The sequence below is a fragment of the Tetrao urogallus genome (genome assembly GCF_951394365.1).
Source record: "Tetrao urogallus genome assembly, chromosome: Z".
Classification (NCBI taxonomy): domain Eukaryota; kingdom Metazoa; phylum Chordata; class Aves; order Galliformes; family Phasianidae; genus Tetrao; species Tetrao urogallus.
This window is the reverse complement of record NC_136816.1, coordinates 74,508,586-74,533,596: the sequence shown is the minus strand read 5'-3', so window position 1 is coordinate 74,533,596 and position 25,011 is coordinate 74,508,586. Positions and strand designations below refer to the sequence as shown.

At 47.2% G+C, this 25,011-nt stretch overlaps 1 protein-coding gene across 1 annotated transcript in view; it reads right to left on the bottom strand.

The window, feature by feature from the left end:
- The window catches only part of CPLX4 (complexin 4), a gene marked incomplete at both ends in the record, with an annotated part of 28,875 nt that extends 4,231 nt beyond the window's left edge, over positions 1-24,644 (bottom strand). Inside the window, 2 exons of the mRNA XM_079548339.1 lie at positions 21,681-21,768; positions 24,478-24,644. Coding sequence (XP_079404465.1) covers positions 21,681-21,768; positions 24,478-24,644 — 255 coding nt within the window. The remainder of the gene's footprint in view (positions 1-21,680; positions 21,769-24,477) is intronic.
- Between the last annotated feature and the right edge of the window lie 367 nt (positions 24,645-25,011).

The following is a 25,011-nucleotide window of genomic DNA, read 5'->3' as shown; positions in this document are numbered from 1 at the left end:
AACAAGGGTGAATTATTTCTGGCTCGGTGGGCCCATGAGACCTCAGGTCATCAAGGGAGAGATGCAACATACAAATGGGCTAGAGACCGAGGGGTGGACTTAACTATGGATGCCATTGCACAGGTTATTCATAACTGTGAAACATGTGCCATCATCAAACAAGCCAAGAGGACGAAACCTCTCTGGGAGGAAGGGCGATGGCAAAAGTACAAATATGGGGAGGCATGGCAGATTGATTATATCACCTTGCCACGATCTCGCAATGGTAAGCATTATGTGCTTACTATGGTGGAGGCAACCACTGGGTGGCTCGAAACATATGCAGTACCCCATGCTACCGCCCGAAACACCATACTGGGTCTCGAGAAACAAGTCCTGTGGCGACATGGCACCCCAGAAAGGATTGAGTCAGATAACGGGACTCATTTCAAAAATTCTCTTGTAAATACTTGGGCCAGAGATCATGGCATTGAGTGGATTTACCATATTCCCTATCATGCTCCAGCCTCTGGTAAAATTGAACGATACAATGGATTGTTAAAAACGATGCTAAAAGCACTGGGTGGCGGAGCATTTAAGCACTGGGAGAAATATTTGGCAGAAGCCACCTGGTTAGTCAATACCAGAGGATCTATCAATCGTGATGGTCCTAACCAATCCAGTTCCCTACATACCGTAGAGGGAGATAAAGTCCCTGTTGTACATGTAAAGAACATGTTAGGAAAGGCAGTTTGGGTTCTTCCAGCTTCTGGAAAGGGCAAACCTCTCCGTGGTACAGTTTTTGCCCAGGGACCAGGATCCACTTGGTGGGTAATGCAGAAGAATGGGGATGTTCAGTGTGTACCACAAGGAAACTTGATGCCGGGGGAGTGCAGTTACTAATTCTATGTATATATATATATAGCCATGTGTGCATTTTAATCATTTTTTGTTTGTTTGTATATATGTATATATATTTTAAGCATGATGTAACGATGTAGAATAAGGGGTGGAATGTCATGGTTCTATGATTTTGTTTTTGTTTTTTTTGGTTTTGGATTTCAGTATTCCACATCAAAACATCATGTAGTATATGGGGCATTAAAGTGTCACTGCCCCAATTCCAAGTACCTATCCCCTGCTTCGTTAGGGAGCATTATCAGTAGTTCAGGTTTCTGTGCTGGAAAACCTGACCTTGAAAGATTAGGTGTACTGCCAGTGTTCTGGGATATTTGTAAACTTTGAGCACTACTTTGTCTGTGTAGTGCCTTTTTTTTTCCCTTCCTCTTGTTAGCTTCAATTCATTAACCCCTTTTTAGCAGGCACCACTGATGAACCCACTCGTTATTGTGGGGGTGCTGGGGTAAAGGATTAAAAGCAATGGTGTTATTCACAACCTACTGGCCAATAATCCAGCTCATAATTATGTGTTGTGGAATTGCAACCATATATAGGTACCTAATGACACTGATGGAGACACCTATGTTTTACCTATTTGCAATGTGGTATGATTTGAACTTTGACATCTACATCCCAGAAGGAATGGCTAATTTCACAAACAACTACATCCCAGAAGGAATGGCTAATTTCACAAACAACTACATCCCAGAAGGAATAGCTAATTTTACAAACAACACGATGTTCAGACCAGTCTCCGGGTTTTCTTCTCGGTTTGTCAAACGTTTTTTGAATCCTGAATTAATACTCATGTTGGTGTGCGTGTGCATGTCATCAATTTTCCTGAATATATTCCTATGCATTCGTAATAAGGGGAAGGAGTCTCCTCCAAAACTAGAGAATGATGACTGGCAGGGAATATGGAGAGGTTTAGGAAAGGTTTTAGAAGCGTGGGGACCCGCAGTGTCATGGGATTTTACTCTTGAACACCTGTGGGATCCTGAGAAACTAAGCCAGTATCTGAGTCAGGGACTATGCGGCTTACATAAATCTAAGGAGGTACAACTTATTTGGGGTTTGGCTTGTGCTTACCGTGCCCTATATAATACCATTCTGGAGAGAGAGAGTTTCCGAGCTGAGGTTCAAGCCAAAGGGGAAAATCCCCAAGTCACATCTGATCGATCACAGGAGACACCAGTAACAATACCAGTTGCTCCTGTGGAGGGCAAGAAATGGAAACGAGTGTCTTCGCGTCTTGAACGAAAAAGAGAAGAGGAGGAGGAGGAGGTGGAGGAAGATCCAGGCGAGGGGCCCTCCTCAGAACCACCACCATCGCGAAAGGCAAAAGGGAAAACTAAGAGACGTGCAGAAGAGAGTGATGAAGAGGAAGTCTCTATTACTACTCGCCGGCCTCTAAAGATGACTGAAATCCAAGGTTCAAGAAAGGAGTTTACACGGCGCCCGAATGAAACTCTTGTTTCCTGGTTGGTTCGCTGTTGGGACAGTGGGGCCCGTAGCTTGTCTCTGGATGGTAATGAAGCTCGCCAACTAGGTGCCATTGCCAGAGATCCAGCTATTGATAGAGGAATTAGTCGGTGTTCGGATGAGGCTGCCTCCCTCTGGGAACGAGTGTTAACAGCTGTGAAGGAAAAGTATCCCTTCAAAAATGGCTTGAAGATTGCGATGAAAAAATGGGATACAGTTGAAAAGGGTATCCAGTATTTGAGGGAAATAGGCGTGGTGGAAATGCTGTATGACCCTAACTTTGTTCCTAACCACCCACAACAAAACCGCGACCCTGAAAGAGTGAGGACAACGCCTGAGATATGGCAGAAAATCGTGACAACAGCGCCGGACAAATATGCCTCTACACTAATGTCAGCGTGTGACAGATTCAACGAACAACAGAGAACGCCTTTAGTTTATGAATTAATTGTTACGCTCCAAAACTACGAACAATTGCTGTCCCCAGTTCATGCTGCCGTTGCTGCTATATCAAGAATGATGACGGAGCAAGTGTCTCAACTGATTAACCGTGACAAACGTGTAGCAGTATCAGAGACGCTTGATGAAGACCAGGATAATCAAAAGAGTCTAATGAAGGAGATGAAGGAGATGAAGGAGATGATGCGAGCCCACCTAACTAAAGACGATGAACCTTCCTTCTCACGTGCACCATCAAAGATCTCAGCTGTCAGAAGCAAACGCTCTCCGGCTCAAGTAAGGGGAATACACCGCGAATTGCCTTATGGTATTACCTACGTGACCATGGAGAAGACATGGGGAAGTGGCACGGTCAACCTACTCCTGTACTACGAGCCCGGGTGAAAGAATTACAAAGCAGATCAACCACCAGTGCAGTTGCTCCAGTTACCACAGGTAATGAATAGAGGGGCCCTGCCCTCAGTCAGGAGGGGGAAAGGGATAATAGAGTATATTGGACTGTGTGGATTCGATGGCCTGGCACATCAGAACCACTGAAATATAAGGCACTGGTGGACACTGGTGCACAGTGCACTCTGATGCCCTCGAGTCACCAAGGGACAGAATCAATCCATATTTCTGGAGTGACGGGGGGCTCTCAAGAATTGACTGTGTTGGAGGCTGAGATAAGCCTCACTGGTAAGGACTGGCAAAAACATCCTATTGTGACGGGCCCAGGGGCTCCATGTATTCTAGGTATTGATTATCTCAGAAGGGGGCATTTCAAGGATCCTAAGGGGTATCGATGGGCCTTTGGAATAGCTGCTGTGGACATAGACAACATTAAGCAGCTGTCTGTTTTGCCTGGCCTGTCAGAAGATCCATCTGTTGTGGGGCTGCTGCGAGTAAAAGAGCAACACGTACCGATTGCTACAAAAACGGTGCACAGGCGGCAGTACCGCACCAACAGGGATTCCTTGCTCCCCATTCATAAGTTGATTCGTCAACTAGAGAGCCAGGGAGTGATCAGCAAAACTCACTCGCCTTTTAACAGCCCCATATGGCCAGTGCGTAAAGCCAGTGGAGAATGGAGGCTGACGGTGGACTACCGTGGCCTGAATGAAGTCACACCCCCACTGAGTGCTGCTGTGCTGGACACGTTAGAACTCCAGTATGAACTGGAGTCAAAAGCGGCCAAATGGTATGCCACCACTGACATTGCTAATGCCTTCTTTTCCATTCCTTTGGCCAAAGAATGTAAGCCACAGTTTGCTTTCACATGGAGGGGCATTCAGTATACCTGGAACCGTTTGCCCCAGGGGTGGAAACACAGCCCGACCATTTGCCATGGGTTGATCCAAACTGTATTGGAACAGGGCAGTGCTCCTGAGCACCTGCAGTACATTGATGACATCATTGTGTGGGGCGATACAGCAGAAGAAGTCTTTACAAAAGGAGAGCGAATGATCCAAATTCTTCTGAGTGCTGGTTTTGCTATTAAGCGAAGCAAAGTGAAAGGACCTGCCCAGGAGATTCAGTTCCTAGGTATAAAGTGGCAAGATGGCCGTCGTCACATCCCGACAGATGTGATCGACAAAATCACTGCTATGTCTCCACCCACTAGCAAAAGAGAGACACAATCTTTTCTGGGTGCAGTGGGCTTTTGGAGAATGCATGTTCCAAACTACAGCCTCATTGTAAGCCCCCTTTATTATGTGACGCGAATGAGAAATGAGTTTACATGGGGCCCTGAGCAGCAGCAGGCTTTTGAGCAGATTAAACAGGAGATAGCCCGTGCCGTGGCCCTAGGGCCAGTACGGACGGGACAGGGTATAAAGAACATCCTCTATACTGCTGCCGGAGAGAACGGTCCCACTTGGAGTTTGTGGCAAAGAGCCTCAGGAGAGACACGAGGCCGACCCCTGGGATTCTGGAGTCGGGCGTACAGAGGGTCTGAAGAGCGCTACACTCCAACTGAGAAGGAAATCTTAGCCGCGTATGAGGGGGTTCGGGCTGCTTCCGAAGTAGTCGGTACTGAAACACAGCTCCTTCTGGCACCTCGACTGCCAGTGCTGAACTGGATGTTTAAAGGAAAGGTTCCCTCCACCCATCATGCTACTGATGCCACTTGGAGTAAGTGGATTGCACTGATTACACAACGAGCACGGATGGGAAACCTCAGCCGTCCAGGAATCCTAGAGGTCATCATGGACTGGCCTGAAGGTAAAAAGTTTGGAACACCAGCAGGAGAAGAAGTATCACGTGCTAAAGAAGCCCCACCATACAATGAACTACCAGAGAATGAAAAGAAATATGCCCTGTTCACAGATGGATCGTGTCGTATTGTGGGAAAGCATCGTAGATGGAAAGCTGCTGTGTGGAGCCCCACACGACAAGTTGCACAGGCCACTGAAGGGAAAGGAGAATCAAGCCAATTTGCAGAGGTAAAGGCTGTCCAACTGGCCTTAGATGTTGCTGAACGGGAGAGGTGGCCAATGCTCTATCTTTACACTGACTCGTGGATGGTAGCAAATGCCTTATGGGGGTGGTTACAGCAGTGGGAGCAAAATAACTGGCAAAGAAGGGGTAAACCTATTTGGGCTGCTGAACTGTGGAAAGACATTGCTGCCCGAACAAAGACTATAGTTGTAAAGGTGCGTCATGTAGATGCTCATGTGCCCAAAAGTCGGGCTACTGAAGAACAGCAAAATAACCATCAGGTAGACCGAGCTGCCAGAATTGAAGTGGCTCAAATAGACCTGGACTGGCAGAACAAGGGTGAATTATTTCTGGCTCGGTGGGCCCATGAGACCTCAGGTCATCAAGGGAGAGATGCAACATACAAATGGGCTAGAGACCGAGGGGTGGACTTAACTATGGATGCCATTGCACAGGTTATTCATAACTGTGAAACATGTGCCATCATCAAACAAGCCAAGAGGACGAAACCTCTCTGGGAGGAAGGGCGATGGCAAAAGTACAAATATGGGGAGGCATGGCAGATTGATTATATCACCTTGCCACGATCTCGCAGTGGTAAGCATTATGTGCTTACTATGGTGGAGGCAACCACTGGGTGGCTCGAAACATATGCAGTACCCCATGCTACCGCCCGAAACACCATACTGGGTCTCGAGAAACAAGTCCTGTGGCGACATGGCACCCCAGAAAGGATTCAGTCAGATAACGGGACTCATTTCAAAAATTCTCTTGTAAATACTTGGGCCAGAGATCATGGCATTGAGTGGATTTACCATATTCCCTATCATGCTCCAGCCTCTGGTAAAATTGAACGATACAATGGATTGTTAAAAACGATGCTAAAAGCACTGGGTGGCGGAGCATTTAAGCACTGGGAGAAATATTTGGCAGAAGCCACCTGGTTAGTCAATACCAGAGGATCTATCAATCGTGATGGTCCTAACCAATCCAGTTCCCTACATACCGTAGAGGGAGATAAAGTCCCTGTTGTACATGTAAAGAACATGTTAGGAAAGGCAGTTTGGGTTCTTCCAGCTTCTGGAAAGGGCAAACCTCTCCGTGGTACAGTTTTTGCCCAGGGACCAGGATCCACTTGGTGGGTAATGCAGAAGAATGGGGATGTTCAGTGTGTACCACAAGGAAACTTGATGCCGGGGGAGTGCAGTTACTAATTCTATGTATATATATATATAGCCATGTGTGCATTTTAATCATTTTTTGTTTGTTTGTATATATGTATATATATTTTAAGCATGATGTAACGATGTAGAATAAGGGGTGGAATGTCATGGTTCTATGATTTTGTTTTTGTTTTTTTTGGTTTTGGATTTCAGTATTCCACATCAAAACATCATGTAGTATATGGGGCATTAAAGTGTCACTGCCCCAATTCCAAGTACCTATCCCCTGCTTCGTTAGGGAGCATTATCAGTAGTTCAGGTTTCTGTGCTGGAAAACCTGACCTTGAAAGATTAGGTGTACTGCCAGTGTTCTGGGATATTTGTAAACTTTGAGCACTACTTTGTCTGTGTAGTGCCTTTTTTTTTCCCTTCCTCTTGTTAGCTTCAATTCATTAACCCCTTTTTAGCAGGCACCACTGATGAACCCACTCGTTATTGTGGGGGTGCTGGGTAAAGGATTAAAAGCAATGGTGTTATTCACAACCTACTGGCCAATAATCCAGCTCATAATTATGTGTTGTGGAATTGCAACCATATATAGGTACCTAATGACACTGATGGAGACACCTATGTTTTACCTATTTGCAATGTGGTATGATTTGAACTTTGACATCTACATCCCAGAAGGAATGGCTAATTTCACAAACAACTACATCCCAGAAGGAATGGCTAATTTCACAAACAACTACATCCCAAATGGAATAGCTAATTTTACAAACAACACGATGTTCAGACCAGTCTCCGGGTTTTCTTCTCGGTTTGTCAAACGTTTTTTGAATCCTGAATTAATACTCATGTTGGTGTGCGTGTGCATGTCATCAATTTTCCTGAATATATTCCTATGCATTCGTAATAAGGGGAAGGAGTCTCCTCCAAAACTAGAGAATGATGACTGGCAGGGAATATGGAGAGGTTTAGGAAAGGTTTTAGAAGCGTGGGGACCCGCAGTGTCATGGGATTTTACTCTTGAACACCTGTGGGATCCTGAGAAACTAAGCCAGTATCTGAGTCAGGGACTATGCGGCTTACATAAATCTAAGGAGGTACAACTTATTTGGGGTTTGGCTTGTGCTTACCGTGCCCTATATAATACCATTCTGGAGAGAGAGAGTTTCCGAGCTGAGGTTCAAGCCAAAGGGGAAAATCCCCAAGTCACATCTGATCGATCACAGGAGACACCAGTAACAATACCAGTTGCTCCTGTGGAGGGCAAGAAATGGAAACGAGTGTCTTCGCGTCTTGAACGAAAAAGAGAAGAGGAGGAGGAGGAGGTGGAGGAAGATCCAGGCGAGGGGCCCTCCTCAGAACCACCACCATCGCGAAAGGCAAAAGGGAAAACTAAGAGACGTGCAGAAGAGAGTGATGAAGAGGAAGTCTCTATTACTACTCGCCGGCCTCTAAAGATGACTGAAATCCAAGGTTCAAGAAAGGAGTTTACACGGCGCCCGAATGAAACTCTTGTTTCCTGGTTGGTTCGCTGTTGGGACAGTGGGGCCCGTAGCTTGTCTCTGGATGGTAATGAAGCTCGCCAACTAGGTGCCATTGCCAGAGATCCAGCTATTGATAGAGGAATTAGTCGGTGTTCGGATGAGGCTGCCTCCCTCTGGGAACGAGTGTTAACAGCTGTGAAGGAAAAGTATCCCTTCAAAAATGGCTTGAAGATTGCGATGAAAAAATGGGATACAGTTGAAAAGGGTTTCCAGTATTTGAGGGAAATAGGCGTGGTGGAAATGCTGTATGACCCTAACTTTGTTCCTAACCACCCACAACAAAACCGCGACCCTGAAAGAGTGAGGACAACGCCTGAGATATGGCAGAAAATCGTGACAACAGCGCCGGACAAATATGCCTCTACACTAATGTCAGCGTGTGACAGATTCAACGAACAACAGAGAACGCCTTTAGTTTATGAATTAATTGTTACGCTCCAAAACTACGAACAATTGCTGTCCCCAGTTCATGCTGCCGTTGCTGCTATATCAAGAATGATGACGGAGCAAGTGTCTCAACTGATTAACCGTGACAAACGTGTAGCAGTATCAGAGACGCTTGATGAAGACCAGGATAATCAAAAGAGTCTAATGAAGGAGATGAAGGAGATGAAGGAGATGATGCGAGCCCACCTAACTAAAGACGATGAACCTTCCTTCTCACGTGCACCATCAAAGATCTCAGCTGTCAGAAGCAAACGCTCTCCGGCTCAAGTAAGGGGAATACACCGCGAATTGCCTTATGGTATTACCTACGTGACCATGGAGAAGACATGGGGAAGTGGCACGGTCAACCTACTCCTGTACTACGAGCCCGGGTGAAAGAATTACAAAGCAGATCAACCACCAGTGCAGTTGCTCCAGTTACCACAGGTAATGAATAGAGGGGCCCTGCCCTCAGTCAGGAGGGGGAAAGGGATAATAGAGTATATTGGACTGTGTGGATTCGATGGCCTGGCACATCAGAACCACTGAAATATAAGGCACTGGTGGACACTGGTGCACAGTGCACTCTGATGCCCTCGAGTCACCAAGGGACAGAATCAATCCATATTTCTGGAGTGACGGGGGGCTCTCAAGAATTGACTGTGTTGGAGGCTGAGATAAGCCTCACTGGTAAGGACTGGCAAAAACATCCTATTGTGATGGGCCCAGGGGCTCCATGTATTCTAGGTATTGATTATCTCAGAAGGGGGCATTTCAAGGATCCTAAGGGGTATCGATGGGCCTTTGGAATAGCTGCTGTGGACATAGACAACATTAAGCAGCTGTCTGTTTTGCCTGGCCTGTCAGAAGATCCATCTGTTGTGGGGCTGCTGCGAGTAAAAGAGCAACACGTACCGATTGCTACAAAAACGGTGCACAGGCGGCAGTACCGCACCAACAGGGATTCCTTGCTCCCCATTCATAAGTTGATTCGTCAACTAGAGAGCCAGGGAGTGATCAGCAAAACTCACTCGCCTTTTAACAGCCCCATATGGCCAGTGCGTAAAGCCAGTGGAGAATGGAGGCTGACGGTGGACTACCGTGGCCTGAATGAAGTCACACCCCCACTGAGTGCTGCTGTGCTGGACACGTTAGAACTCCAGTATGAACTGGAGTCAAAAGCGGCCAAATGGTATGCCACCACTGACATTGCTAATGCCTTCTTTTCCATTCCTTTGGCCAAAGAATGTAAGCCACAGTTTGCTTTCACATGGAGGGGCATTCAGTATACCTGGAACCGTTTGCCCCAGGGGTGGAAACACAGCCCGACCATTTGCCATGGGTTGATCCAAACTGTATTGGAACAGGGCAGTGCTCCTGAGCACCTGCAGTACATTGATGACATCATTGTGTGGGGCGATACAGCAGAAGAAGTCTTTACAAAAGGAGAGCGAATGATCCAAATTCTTCTGAGTGCTGGTTTTGCTATTAAGCGAAGCAAAGTGAAAGGACCTGCCCAGGAGATTCAGTTCCTAGGTATAAAGTGGCAAGATGGCCGTCGTCACATCCCGACAGATGTGATCGACAAAATCACTGCTATGTCTCCACCCACTAGCAAAAGAGAGACACAATCTTTTCTGGGTGCAGTGGGCTTTTGGAGAATGCATGTTCCAAACTACAGCCTCATTGTAAGCCCCCTTTATTATGTGACGCGAATGAGAAATGAGTTTACATGGGGCCCTGAGCAGCAGCAGGCTTTTGAGCAGATTAAACAGGAGATAGCCCGTGCCGTGGCCCTAGGGCCAGTACGGACGGGACAGGGTATAAAGAACATCCTCTATACTGCTGCCGGAGAGAACGGTCCCACTTGGAGTTTGTGGCAAAGAGCCTCAGGAGAGACACGAGGCCGACCCCTGGGATTCTGGAGTCGGGCGTACAGAGGGTCTGAAGAGCGCTACACTCCAACTGAGAAGGAAATCTTAGCCGCGTATGAGGGGGTTCGGGCTGCTTCCGAAGTAGTCGGTACTGAAACACAGCTCCTTCTGGCACCTCGACTGCCAGTGCTGAACTGGATGTTTAAAGGAAAGGTTCCCTCCACCCATCATGCTACTGATGCCACTTGGAGTAAGTGGATTGCACTGATTACACAACGAGCACGGATGGGAAACCTCAGCCGTCCAGGAATCCTAGAGGTCATCATGGACTGGCCTGAAGGTAAAAAGTTTGGAACACCAACAGGAGAAGAAGTATCACGTGCTAAAGAAGCCCCACCATACAATGAACTACCAGAGAATGAAAAGAAATATGCCCTGTTCACAGATGGATCGTGTCGTATTGTGGGAAAGCATCGTAGATGGAAAGCTGCTGTGTGGAGCCCCACACGACAAGTTGCACAGGCCACTGAAGGGAAAGGAGAATCAAGCCAATTTGCAGAGGTAAAGGCTGTCCAACTGGCCTTAGATGTTGCTGAACGGGAGAGGTGGCCAATGCTCTATCTTTACACTGACTCGTGGATGGTAGCAAATGCCTTATGGGGGTGGTTACAGCAGTGGGAGCAAAATAACTGGCAAAGAAGGGGTAAACCTATTTGGGCTGCTGAACTGTGGAAAGACATTGCTGCCCGAACAAAGACTATAGTTGTAAAGGTGCGTCATGTAGATGCTCATGTGCCCAAAAGTCGGGCTACTGAAGAACAGCAAAATAACCATCAGGTAGACCGAGCTGCCAGAATTGAAGTGGCTCAAATAGACCTGGACTGGCAGAACAAGGGTGAATTATTTCTGGCTCGGTGGGCCCATGAGACCTCAGGTCATCAAGGGAGAGATGCAACATACAAATGGGCTAGAGACCGAGGGGTGGACTTAACTATGGATGCCATTGCACAGGTTATTCATAACTGTGAAACATGTGCCATCATCAAACAAGCCAAGAGGACGAAACCTCTCTGGGAGGAAGGGCGATGGCAAAAGTACAAATATGGGGAGGCATGGCAGATTGATTATATCACCTTGCCACGATCTCGCAGTGGTAAGCATTATGTGCTTACTATGGTGGAGGCAACCACTGGGTGGCTCGAAACATATGCAGTACCCCATGCTACCGCCCGAAACACCATACTGGGTCTCGAGAAACAAGTCCTGTGGCGACATGGCACCCCAGAAAGGATTCAGTCAGATAACGGGACTCATTTCAAAAATTCTCTTGTAAATACTTGGGCCAGAGATCATGGCATTGAGTGGATTTACCATATTCCCTATCATGCTCCAGCCTCTGGTAAAATTGAACGATACAATGGATTGTTAAAAACGATGCTAAAAGCACTGGGTGGCGGAGCATTTAAGCACTGGGAGAAATATTTGGCAGAAGCCACCTGGTTAGTCAATACCAGAGGATCTATCAATCGTGATGGTCCTAACCAATCCAGTTCCCTACATACCGTAGAGGGAGATAAAGTCCCTGTTGTACATGTAAAGAACATGTTAGGAAAGGCAGTTTGGGTTCTTCCAGCTTCTGGAAAGGGCAAACCTCTCCGTGGTACAGTTTTTGCCCAGGGACCAGGATCCACTTGGTGGGTAATGCAGAAGAATGGGGATGTTCAGTGTGTACCACAAGGAAACTTGATGCCGGGGGAGTGCAGTTACTAATTCTATGTATATATATATATAGCCATGTGTGCATTTTAATCATTTTTGTTTGTTTGTATATATGTATATATATTTTAAGCATGATGTAACGATGTAGAATAAGGGGTGGAATGTCATGGTTCTATGATTTTGTTTTTGTTTTTTTTGGTTTTGGATTTCAGTATTCCACATCAAAACATCATGTAGTATTCGGGGCATTAAAGTGTCACTGCCCCAATTCCAAGTACCTATCCCCTGCTTCGTTAGGGAGCATTATCAGTAGTTCAGGTTTCTGTGCTGGAAAACCTGACCTTGAAAGATTAGGTGTACTGCCAGTGTTCTGGGATATTTGTAAACTTTGAGCACTACTTTGTCTGTGTAGTGCCTTTTTTTTTCCCTTCCTCTTGTTAGCTTCAATTCATTAACCCCTTTTTAGCAGGCACCACTGATGAACCCACTCGTTATTGTGGGGGTGCTGGGTAAAGGATTAAAAGCAATGGTGTTATTCACAACCTACTGGCCAATAATCCAGCTCATAATTATGTGTTGTGGAATTGCAACCATATATAGGTACCTAATGACACTGATGGAGACACCTATGTTTTACCTATTTGCAATGTGGTATGATTTGAACTTTGACATCTACATCCCAGAAGGAATGGCTAATTTCACAAACAACTACATCCCAAATGGAATAGCTAATTTTACAAACAACACGATGTTCAGACCAGTCTCCGGGTTTTCTTCTCGGTTTGTCAAACGTTTTTTGAATCCTGAATTAATACTCATGTTGGTGTGCGTGTGCATGTCATCAATTTTCCTGAATATATTCCTATGCATTCGTAATAAGGGGAAGGAGTCTCCTCCAAAACTAGAGAATGATGACTGGCAGGGAATATGGAGAGGTTTAGGAAAGGTTTTAGAAGCGTGGGGACCCGCAGTGTCATGGGATTTTACTCTTGAACACCTGTGGGATCCTGAGAAACTAAGCCAGTATCTGAGTCAGGGACTATGCGGCTTACATAAATCTAAGGAGGTACAACTTATTTGGGGTTTGGCTTGTGCTTACCGTGCCCTATATAATACCATTCTGGAGAGAGAGAGTTTCCGAGCTGAGGTTCAAGCCAAAGGGGAAAATCCCCAAGTCACATCTGATCGATCACAGGAGACACCAGTAACAATACCAGTTGCTCCTGTGGAGGGCAAGAAATGGAAACGAGTGTCTTCGCGTCTTGAACGAAAAAGAGAAGAGGAGGAGGAGGAGGTGGAGGAAGATCCAGGCGAGGGGCCCTCCTCAGAACCACCACCATCGCGAAAGGCAAAAGGGAAAACTAAGAGACGTGCAGAAGAGAGTGATGAAGAGGAAGTCTCTATTACTACTCGCCGGCCTCTAAAGATGACTGAAATCCAAGGTTCAAGAAAGGAGTTTACACGGCGCCCGAATGAAACTCTTGTTTCCTGGTTGGTTCGCTGTTGGGACAGTGGGGCCCGTAGCTTGTCTCTGGATGGTAATGAAGCTCGCCAACTAGGTGCCATTGCCAGAGATCCAGCTATTGATAGAGGAATTAGTCGGTGTTCGGATGAGGCTGCCTCCCTCTGGGAACGAGTGTTAACAGCTGTGAAGGAAAAGTATCCCTTCAAAAATGGCTTGAAGATTGCGATGAAAAAATGGGATACAGTTGAAAAGGGTATCCAGTATTTGAGGGAAATAGGCGTGGTGGAAATGCTGTATGACCCTAACTTTGTTCCTAACCACCCACAACAAAACCGCGACCCTGAAAGAGTGAGGACAACGCCTGAGATATGGCAGAAAATCGTGACAACAGCGCCGGACAAATATGCCTCTACACTAATGTCAGCGTGTGACAGATTCAACGAACAACAGAGAACGCCTTTAGTTTATGAATTAATTGTTACGCTCCAAAACTACGAACAATTGCTGTCCCCAGTTCATGCTGCCGTTGCTGCTATATCAAGAATGATGACGGAGCAAGTGTCTCAACTGATTAACCGTGACAAACGTGTAGCAGTATCAGAGACGCTTGATGAAGACCAGGATAATCAAAAGAGTCTAATGAAGGAGATGAAGGAGATGAAGGAGATGATGCGAGCCCACCTAACTAAAGACGATGAACCTTCCTTCTCACGTGCACCATCAAAGATCTCAGCTGTCAGAAGCAAACGCTCTCCGGCTCAAGTAAGGGGTAATACACCGCGAATTGCCTTATGGTATTACCTACGTGACCATGGAGAAGACATGGGGAAGTGGCACGGTCAACCTACTCCTGTACTACGAGCCCGGGTGAAAGAATTACAAAGCAGATCAACCACCAGTGCAGTTGCTCCAGTTACCACAGGTAATGAATAGAGGGGCCCTGCCCTCAGTCAGGAGGGGGAAAGGGATAATAGAGTATATTGGACTGTGTGGATTCGATGGCCTGGCACATCAGAACCACTGAAATATAAGGCACTGGTGGACACTGGTGCACAGTGCACTCTGATGCCCTCGAGTCACCAAGGGACAGAATCAATCCATATTTCTGGAGTGACGGGGGGCTCTCAAGAATTGACTGTGTTGGAGGCTGAGATAAGCCTCACTGGTAAGGACTGGCAAAAACATCCTATTGTGATGGGCCCAGGGGCTCCATGTATTCTAGGTATTGATTATCTCAGAAGGGGGCATTTCAAGGATCCTAAGGGGTATCGATGGGCCTTTGGAATAGCTGCTGTGGACATAGACAACATTAAGCAGCTGTCTGTTTTGCCTGGCCTGTCAGAAGATCCATCTGTTGTGGGGCTGCTGCGAGTAAAAGAGCAACACGTACCGATTGCTACAAAAACGGTGCACAGGCGGCAGTACCGCACCAACAGGGATTCCTTGCTCCCCATTCATAAGTTGATTCGTCAACTAGAGAGCCAGGGAGTGATCAGCAAAACTCACTCGCCTTTTAACAGCCCCATATGGCCAGTGCGTAAAGCCAGTGGAGAATGGAGGCTGACGGTGGACTACCGTGGCCTGAATGAAGTCACACCCCCACTGAGTGCTGCTGTGCCGGACACGTTAGAACTCCAGTATGAACTGGAGTCAAAAGCGGCCAAATGGTATGCCACCACTGACATTGCTAATGCCTTCTTTTCCATTCCTTTGGCCAAAGAATGTAAGCCACAGTTTGCTTTCACATGGAGGGGCATTCAGTATACCTGGAACCGTTTGCCCCAGGGGTGGAAACACAGCCCGACCATTTGCCATGGGTTGATCCAAACTGTATTGGAACAGGGCAGTGCTCCTGAGCACCTGCAGTACATTGATGACATCATTGTGTGGGGCGATACAGCAGAAGAAGTCTTTACAAAAGGAGAGCGAATGATCCAAATTCTTCTGAGTGCTGGTTTTGCTATTAAGCGAAGCAAAGTGAAAGGACCTGCCCAGGAGATTCAGTTCCTAGGTATAAAGTGGCAAGATGGCCGTCGTCACATCCCGACAGATGTGATCGACAAAATCACTGCTATGTCTCCACCCACTAGCAAAAGAGAGACACAATCTTTTCTGGGTGCAGTGGGCTTTTGGAGAATGCATGTTCCAAACTACAGCCTCATTGTAAGCCCCCTTTATTATGTGACGCGAATGAGAAGTGAGTTTACATGGGGCCCTGAGCAGCAGCAGGCTTTTGAGCAGATTAAACAGGAGATAGCCCGTGCCGTGGCCCTAGGGCCAGTACGGACGGGACAGGGTATAAAGAACATCCTCTATACTGCTGCCGGAGAGAACGGTCCCACTTGGAGTTTGTGGCAAAGAGCCTCAGGAGAGACACGAGGCCGACCCCTGGGATTCTGGAGTCGGGCGTACAGAGGGTCTGAAGAGCGCTACACTCCAACTGAGAAGGAAATCTTAGCCGCGTATGAGGGGGTTCGGGCTGCTTCCGAAGTAGTCGGTACTGAAACACAGCTCCTTCTGGCACCTCGACTGCCAGTGCTGAACTGGATGTTTAAAGGAAAGGTTCCCTCCACCCATCATGCTACTGATGCCACTTGGAGTAAGTGGATTGCACTGATTACACAACGAGCACGGATGGGAAACCTCAGCCGTCCAGGAATCCTAGAGGTCATCATGGACTGGCCTGAAGGTAAAAAGTTTGGAACACCAGCAGGAGAAGAAGTATCACGTGCTAAAGAAGCCCCACCATACAATGAACTACCAGAGAATGAAAAGAAATATGCCCTGTTCACAGATGGATCGTGTCGTATTGTGGGAAAGCATCGCAGATGGAAAGCTGCTGTGTGGAGCCCCACACGACAAGTTGCACAGGCCACTGAAGGGAAAGGAGAATCAAGCCAATTTGCAGAGGTAAAGGCTGTCCAACTGGCCTTAGATGTTGCTGAACGGGAGAGGTGGCCAATGCTCTATCTTTACACTGACTCGTGGATGGTAGCAAATGCCTTATGGGGGTGGTTACAGCAGTGGGAGCAAAATAACTGGCAAAGAAGGGGTAAACCTATTTGGGCTGCTGAACTGTGGAAAGACATTGCTGCCCGAACAAAGACTATAGTTGTAAAGGTGCGTCATGTAGATGCTCATGTGCCCAAAAGTCGGGCTACTGAAGAACAGCAAAATAACCATCAGGTAGACCGAGCTGCCAGAATTGAAGTGGCTCAAATAGACCTGGACTGGCAGAACAAGGGTGAATTATTTCTGGCTCGGTGGGCCCATGAGACCTCAGGTCATCAAGGGAGAGATGCAACATACAAATGGGCTAGAGACCGAGGGGTGGACTTAACTATGGATGCCATTGCACAGGTTATTCATAACTGTGAAACATGTGCCATCATCAAACAAGCCAAGAGGACGAAACCTCTCTGGGAGGAAGGGCGATGGCAAAAGTACAAATATGGGGAGGCATGGCAGATTGATTATATCACCTTGCCACGATCTCGCAGTGGTAAGCATTATGTGCTTACTATGGTGGAGGCAACCACTGCGTGGCTCGAAACATATGCAGTACCCCATGCTACCACCCGAAACACCATACTGGGTCTCGAGAAACAAGTCCTGTGGCGACATGGCACCCCAGAAAGGATTGAGTCAGATAACGGGACTCATTTCAAAAATTCTCTTGTAAATACTTGGGCCAGAGATCATGGCATTGAGTGGATTTACCATATTCCCTATCATGCTCCAGCCTCTGGTAAAATTGAACGATACAATGGATTGTTAAAAACGATGCTAAAAGCACTGGGTGGCGGAGCATTTAAGCACTGGGAGAAATATTTGGCAGAAGCCACCTGGTTAGTCAATACCAGAGGATCTATCAATCGTGATGGTCCTAACCAATCCAGTTCCCTACATACCGTAGAGGGAGATAAAGTCCCTGTTGTACATGTAAAGAACATGTTAGGAAAGGCAGTTTGGGTTCTTCCAGCTTCTGGAAAGGGCAAACCTCTCCGTGGTACAGTTTTTGCCCAGGGACCAGGATCCACTTGGTGGATAATGCAGAAGAATGGGGATGTTCAGTGTGTACCACAAGGAAACTTGATGCCGGGGGAGTGCAGTTACTAATTCTATGTATATATATATATAGCCATGTGTGCATTTTAATCATTTTTGTTTGTTTGTATATATGTATATATATTTTAAGCATGATGTAACGATGTAGAATAAGGGGTGGAATGTCATGGTTCTATGATTTTGTTTTTGTTTTTTTTGGTTTTGGATTTCAGTATTCCACATCAAAACATCATGTAGTATACGGGGCATTAAAGTGTCACTGCCCCAATTCCAAGTACCTATCCCTGCTACATTACAGAAGTCACGGGATCTGGCCCCTCCGGGTGGGGGGGGGCGCTCTCTTGCTGCCAGGCAGTGGGTGCTGGAGGGTGCTTTCCTGGCCATTCCAAGCTTTTCAGGTTTGAATCGGTCCCGGGAACTCTCTCTCTCTCATCTTGTCTGATTTATTAATCTCAATTTCAATTAAATTGTATATATTGTGTTATTTTGTATTCCGATATTATAGTAAAATAAGTTTTCCTCCATAGATTGTTGCCGCTGCTCTTTTCCTCCCTTCCTTCCTTCCCATTTTTTTTGTGGGATTGGGGTGGGGGGGGAGGGCAGAGGCCTGTCGCCCCTGTCACGGACATAGATTGATCTGGTCAACTCCGTGACACCAGTGAAGGATGTAGCATGGATTAGGACAGCAGCAGCCATCAGATGGCAGAGCCTGTCCACGCAGCAGGATACAACCTCACTTCTGTCTCCCTGGCTCCCTTACAGCGCATCCCTCTGGCGGGTGTCAGCAGGCAGGATCCACGCTGCAGCCTCACACGACCACTTTGCAGGGCCTGTGCTCTGTCAAAGCTAAAATCATGAGAGCTGACAGCTCCCAGAAGGGTTTCCCCTCGGTTTTTCTTCGACCTGGGTCACAATGGGGCAGATGCCCACGGGTTTTGGGGTGTCTTGCTATTCCCTGCTGTGATAGCAGCCCTTGGGCCTTTATGAATGAAATATATTGGAGTATTAATAATTTGTTAACTGAGGACGTCTTGAATGTGTTGGATGCCGTCTTGATAGTTAATTTTGTTACTGCTGCTGAATTAATGTAGAGACTAAAAAGTTGCATGGGTTGTTCTCACCCCTGGCTTGGGCCATCACCCCAATTAAATGCCTCACCACAAAACAGGAGGGGCTGGGAAATGTGAGACACGTACTAATGGAATATTGTAATTACACAGAAACAAAAGGCAGGATTTTAACTACCTGGGCTCCAAATTAACAAGGAATATGGGCTCTTTGATGCCCTCATGGCAAGAAAGACATGGAGGCCCTGGAGTTTGTCCTGAGACGGGAATGGAGCTGAGAGGGGTCTGGGGCACAGTGCTATGGGAGCAACTGAGGGAATGGGATGGGACATTTTGGAGCAGAAGAGGCTGGGGGAAGACCACATCGTGCCCCACAGCTCCTGAAAGGACGTTGTGATGGCAGGGGGAGCGGAGTTGGATTCTGCTCCTGTGTGACCAGCAATTGGATGAGAGGGAATGGCCTCAACTTGCACCAGGGGAGGTTCAGGTTGCATTTTAGGGAATACTTCTTCTTTGAAGGAGTGGTCGGGCACTGGAATGGGCTGCCCAGGGAGGTGGTGGGGTCACCAGCCCTGGTGGTGTTCAAGGAACATGTAGATAAGGGACCAAGGAACAGGGTTTAATGGTCAGTAGTGGTGGTAGTTGGACAGTTGGACTTTGTGATCTTAGAGGTCTTTTCCAACCCTGGTGATCCTATGATTCATATTCTTGAAATTCCTTAACGTTCAGCACATGAGTACCTTTGTAGTTATGCACAGCAGAGCCAGGAACAGGACTTCAGTTAAACGCATCCCAGTTCATCCTATTTGGAAGCAGGGTGATACAACAAGGGCATTAGACAGAAAAGTCTGTATCTTCATGGGATCAATGGAAAAGGAAGCCCTGAACTGAGCTGACTGCAAGAAATGAAACGAGAAAAACACAGAGACTGCACAGATCACAAGGTCACAGCATTATCTGCAAAGGGAGAAGCAGGAAGATGAGCAATCAGAAAGTGGAGTGGATAATGACGGTGTTCTGGTGTTCTCAGGAGGTTTGGATGGATGAGACTTGAGGTGCTGATCTCTTTGCACTGATGAATGTCCCCACATGGCTGCTTTGGGTTGAGTGCTCTGTGTCAGAGCTAACAGTGCAGGGAGGTTTGAACAAAACGGAAAAGCAAAACCAAATGCCACAGACCCACTTGGGTGAACAGAGAGGGTTTCATTTCTGTGGCCCAGAGGAGAATCTCAGGTTGTGGGGAGCCCCGAAGTGCACAGTATATCACGATTAAATGATTGCAGATAACGTGGAGATATTGCAGAAAGTGGAAAACAATGCCCTTTGGGCTTTGGGGTTTTTTTTTGGGGGGGGGGGGGAGGGAGGGGAGGGAATAACGAATGGGGGAATTGTTTCACATTTTTCTGTATTTCCAGAGGGAACAGGAATGGGATTCCTCTCCTCTAAAGAACAGCAAAAGCCAGGCACCTAGCCTGATGTTAGCACCCTGACTGCCACTGCTGATGGAAACGTCCTGTGGAATGCTTTCCATCTCATCTGGTGTTTGGAAACAGTGGTGTAACGGTTCCTTATTTAATGCCTTCATGACACTCCTGGTCTGACACACATCCATCATATCTCCTCACGTCTGACGCTCCTGTGCCAAGGTTGTTTGGTATTTCATCACTTTTGCTGTTCTCTTATCGTTATTTTGAGACAGAACAATCAAAACCGCATTACAACTTCAAGTTGCTAAAGACAGCTGCTGCCATCCAATGATGTTTTCTGGTTTCGCCATCTATTCCCTTCCTAATGATTCTTCAACCACCTGTTTCCCCTCCGTGGCTCCACCGACGTTTCCAGCGACCCACCTGCGATGCCTCTGAGGCCATTTCCTGGGCAGCAGCAGTCCATTTGGAGCCACTCACCCACACCCCACAGAGACGGAGAGGGCTTTCCTTCCCTTCCCTTCCACCCCACACCAAGGCACTGCCCACATCACCAGCTCTCCCTCCAGTTCCTCATTGTGAGCTTTCCTTTCAACACCCTGAACAGCCATTGAATTCCTCCTCTGGCCAATTATGACACGAAGCAGCATGGATTTCTGTCAGCATGTTGCTGATGGTCCTCTCTGCTGTGAGGACGGATCGCTCCCATGCTTTCTGTCCCAGCTCTCTGATCTGATTTGGGAGCCAGCAAAGCTCTGCTTGCTGTTAGGAAACCTGCAGGTTTGTGCCTTGCCATTTCTGCTCTCTGTGCTTCGGTTTCCCTGGGAGGACTTTACAGTATCAGCAGTGTTAAAGAAGGAAAGGACAGGGCAGGACTGCTTCCACTTCTAGGAGGACAATGGTACAAATCAGTATTCTGAATTTTGGAGAGTGCAAGCGTAGAAGACTTTTCAGTGGTTTTCCCTGTTTGTTTTCAGGGTGTTTTTGCATTGTTTTGTTTTTTAACCGGCGTTGTTCTGAGTTACAGCCGTGCACATTGCTGGTAGGGCTGGATCTGAGCAGAGATCCAGCTTGTCTGCTCTCGTATTTCAGACCTAATGTTATGGAGATAACTACAAGCATACAATTCATCTACTGAGTGGGAAAAATGGATCTAAAGCAGTGACCAGGCAGAAAAGAGGGCTCCAGGGAGACTTGAGAGTGGCCTTTCAATATCTGAAGGGAGTATAGGAAGGAAGGGGACAAACTCTTTAGCAGGGTCTGCTGCGATAGGACAAGGGGAAGTGGTTTCAAACTGAAAGAGGAGAGATGTGGACTGGATACAAGGAAGAAGCCCTTTACAATAAGGGCGGTGAGGCCCTGGCACAGGCTGCACAGAGAGGTGATGGTGCCCCATCCCTGCAGACAGCCGAGGTCGGGCTGGATGGGCTCTGAGCACTGCTGGAGCTGCGGGTGTCCCTGTGCACTGCAGGGAGCGCGACCTGATGGCCTTTAGGGGTCCCTTCCCACCCAAACCGTTCTGTGATGACTCTACAAGAAATGTCACCTGGGGCCCCTTTGGGTCCCGTACTGCAGTGTCATCCCACTGACAAAGGCAGGAGCTGCTTCCAGGCTCTGTGATGCAGAGCTGTCTGCTCCACGCGCAGCCGCTGGGCTGAGACAGGGCTGTGAGCTGCGCCTTACCTTGGGGAGTCGGTACTTCTCTCTCAGGTGAACCCTCAGGCAGGCTCTTTCCGCCTTCTTTTGTGCAAATGCCGCATCTCTTTCCATCCTGGAAAATAAGAAGGGAAACAAAGTTGTTTCTTCGAGATATTGATAAAATGGCTGTCCTTTACCCTGAGGCAGCTGCTGGGCGACAGAAGGTTGGGTGCAGCAGTTACCACTAAGGTTATCTAACTTGCCCAAAGGCACAAAAGAAGTGATAACAACAAAGTGATGTCGGGGGCTTAATCCCAAAGTCAGTAGCTGAGGAACTGCTGGAGCTGGAAATTGTCCCTACGTCATTAACAGCCCTGGGTGCCCTCTGCCAGCTCCAACTCCTCCCAGACTCTTCTGAACCCATTTATTGCCCCAGAACTCCCTATCACAGCACATGCCAGTTCCTCCTCTATAGAAAAGAACTTCCTCTAGCTGTGATTTTATAAAATGCACTCATTAAATTTGGGATTCTTGCTTAGATCACTTATATCTATTTGCACACTGTATGTCTTCAAAGATATCTGATGACACGTACTTTCTGTTTTTAAAACTTATTATAAGCAGGAGGGGAATCAACTCTTGGAAAGGGTAGATGGTGACAGGACAAGGGGGAGTGGTTTTAAGCTTAAGGAGGGAAGGTTTGGATTGGATGTCAGGGGAAGTTCTTTACTATGAGAGTGGTGAGGTGCTGGAACAGCTGCCCAGAGAGGCTGTGATGCCCCGTCCATCCCTGGAGGTGTTCAAGGCCAGGTTGGATGGGGCCCTGGGCAGCCTGGGCTGCTATGAAATGTGGAGGTTGGTGGCCCTGCGTGTGGCAGGGGGTTGGAGCTTCGTGATCCTTGAGGTCCCTTCCAACCCTGGCCATTGTGTGAGGTGATGTTGAATGTTCTTCCCCCCCACCCTCTCCCCCCTTTCCTTTTTCATAGAAATCCTCAGCCAAAATTTGTTTTGCTCCAGCCAACATCCAAACTACTTGCAAGATGAAATGTTATTTATTTTCCCTCCCCTTTTGCAAATGAGTTTTTGGATTTTTTTCCTTTCCGGTTCTCATTAGCTGGAAGCCAACTTAAGCATCATTCAGCCAGAAATTAGGGGGATGGTTGTGAAGAGAAGGTTTATATGCTAGTGGCCTGTTTTCCCATTCGTTCTCAGCCTTTCTCTTCCTCGGCCACCCCTCCACAGGAGCAGTCAGTGGTCGTACAGCGTTGGGAATGCCCCCTCTGGGACATCACATCCCTTCCAGTGACGCCTGTGAGAAGTGGAAGGGGGGGATTCCCTGCTCGACCTGAGCTTTTCACTTGCTCTGATGTTGCTGGAAGACTTGGCAACCTTCCCCCATCACCCGGGTCCTGTTATGCTGCAGGGTTTAATTATGGGAGGCAAAGTGCTGCAGCTACAGGAGCCAGGTATAGGGGCTGTTGCATGACAGCCAGGAGCAGGTGTGCAGCACTAACTGGTGGCTCCTTGCTCTTAATGCTGGAGATGGCCAGCAGAAAACATCTGTTTGCTCCTCTGAACTGCATGTTCTCCTAAGAAACAGCAATCCCTGCCTTTCTGGTGAGCTTTGTTGCATTATAAAAATAAATGAATACATCAAAAGGCCAACAAAGCACAGAATCCTGGCCAATGCCGGGACATCCGTGTATCAAAGTCCGTGACTCCAGCAGAGCTCATCACCTCCCTGACTTCTCTTACATAACCCCACAGCATGGACTGTCCTCAGCAAACTGCTTTCTGACAGTAATTCCCATCTTCCAAACTGAAGCACTCCTGCACTGGCTCCTCAGCACATTTCTGTATGTGAAGACACACCACTCAGGTACAAATAATACTCTTTACAAGAGTTTTCCCCATCCCAGTGACCCTGGTTTGCTCTCCAGCCTCAGCAGAGAGCCCTTCCACCCGCAGTTGATGACAAAAATGTGAAGCAAAATATCCTGTATTTTATTCCAGATCAACTGATACCTGTTTGAGGTGATATGATAGAAAGGGCTGCTGCTAAATACAGACCTGGATACCTCGGATTCCATCGGTCATTAACCTTTCACCTATAATCATCTTACACAGAGGATTTACACAATCATTATGTAATTGATCATTAGAAGAACAGATGCATCTCAGATTTAAAAGTCAATTGTTTTCTCCATAATTATGCACGATTTGAAGTCCCACATGCTAAAAGTCCTGTGATTTACTCCCGTTTTCGTACAGAAAAATAAATAACATTTGTGGAATTTAACCAGTTGTGAAGGGCTGATCGATTTATGCTGATTTTACAAAAAGTAATGAAAAGTGCAGCAATAGAAAGAAACCATTTAACAACTTTCCTCTAGGTCAACATCACCCTTGTGGCACAGCACGCATTACTTTTTCTACATCTGCCACGATCAACATGGATAAAGAGAAGTTTACTCTGCACAGAGTTGTAGGAGAACAAATCATGCCCTGTGAGAATTCATTCCTGCACCACAACCATCCTCACACCTATGGGAAAATGTGGTAGATAAAACAACCTCTGTTCGGATTGGATCCAGCTGAGGAGAGGGCAGAGGGAGCAGAGGAGAGAGGGAGAGTCAGAGAACGGGGGGGGGGGGGGCAAACACAGCATTTTACCATCTGCAGTTGGTGAGCTGCTGTTTGGGAAGCCTCTAGCAAAGATTGCCCTATTTAATATAGAGGTGGAGGGGAGAGCTGACGTTTGGGTTTCCTCTTGGGATCTCTCTACCTGCCCAAGGTCACAAAGACGCAGCCCCATGCTGCTGATAAGGGAACTGGTACTCACTTCTCCTCAACCATTTGCTTTTGGTACTCCTCATATTCCTCTCTGGTCATTCCTGCAGCAGCTGCTGGGTCGGAAGGAGTGCTTTCTTCTTTGCTTTCTTCTCCTCCACCTCCAAGCCCCAGATTCTTCACCTGGTTGCTCAGCATGCTTTTCATCAGGAAGGCCATCCTTAAGAAGAAAGGAGCTACGAGCAAACCACCACAGGAAAGCCAAAACCAACCAACAAACAAAAGAGTAATTTCCAAAATCAACAGTCGCAAGCAGGAGAGTTTCTACAGCCACGGCAGCTCCTCAGGGGCACAGTGCTAGTGAAACGTGAATGCCAAAACCAGTTTGTCAGCCATAATCTGGATTAAAGAGTGAACTCCTTAATATCTAGAGGCAGATGGTTCAGATTACACGCACACACACACAGAAATCATTAGATGCAGCTACCTACTTTTTATATTAATACTTTAAGCTAATTACAGTTGAAAAAAGAAGAGTGTGCAATTGCACTTTGACTTCTTCCATTTAGAACTCTCACTTTCCCAA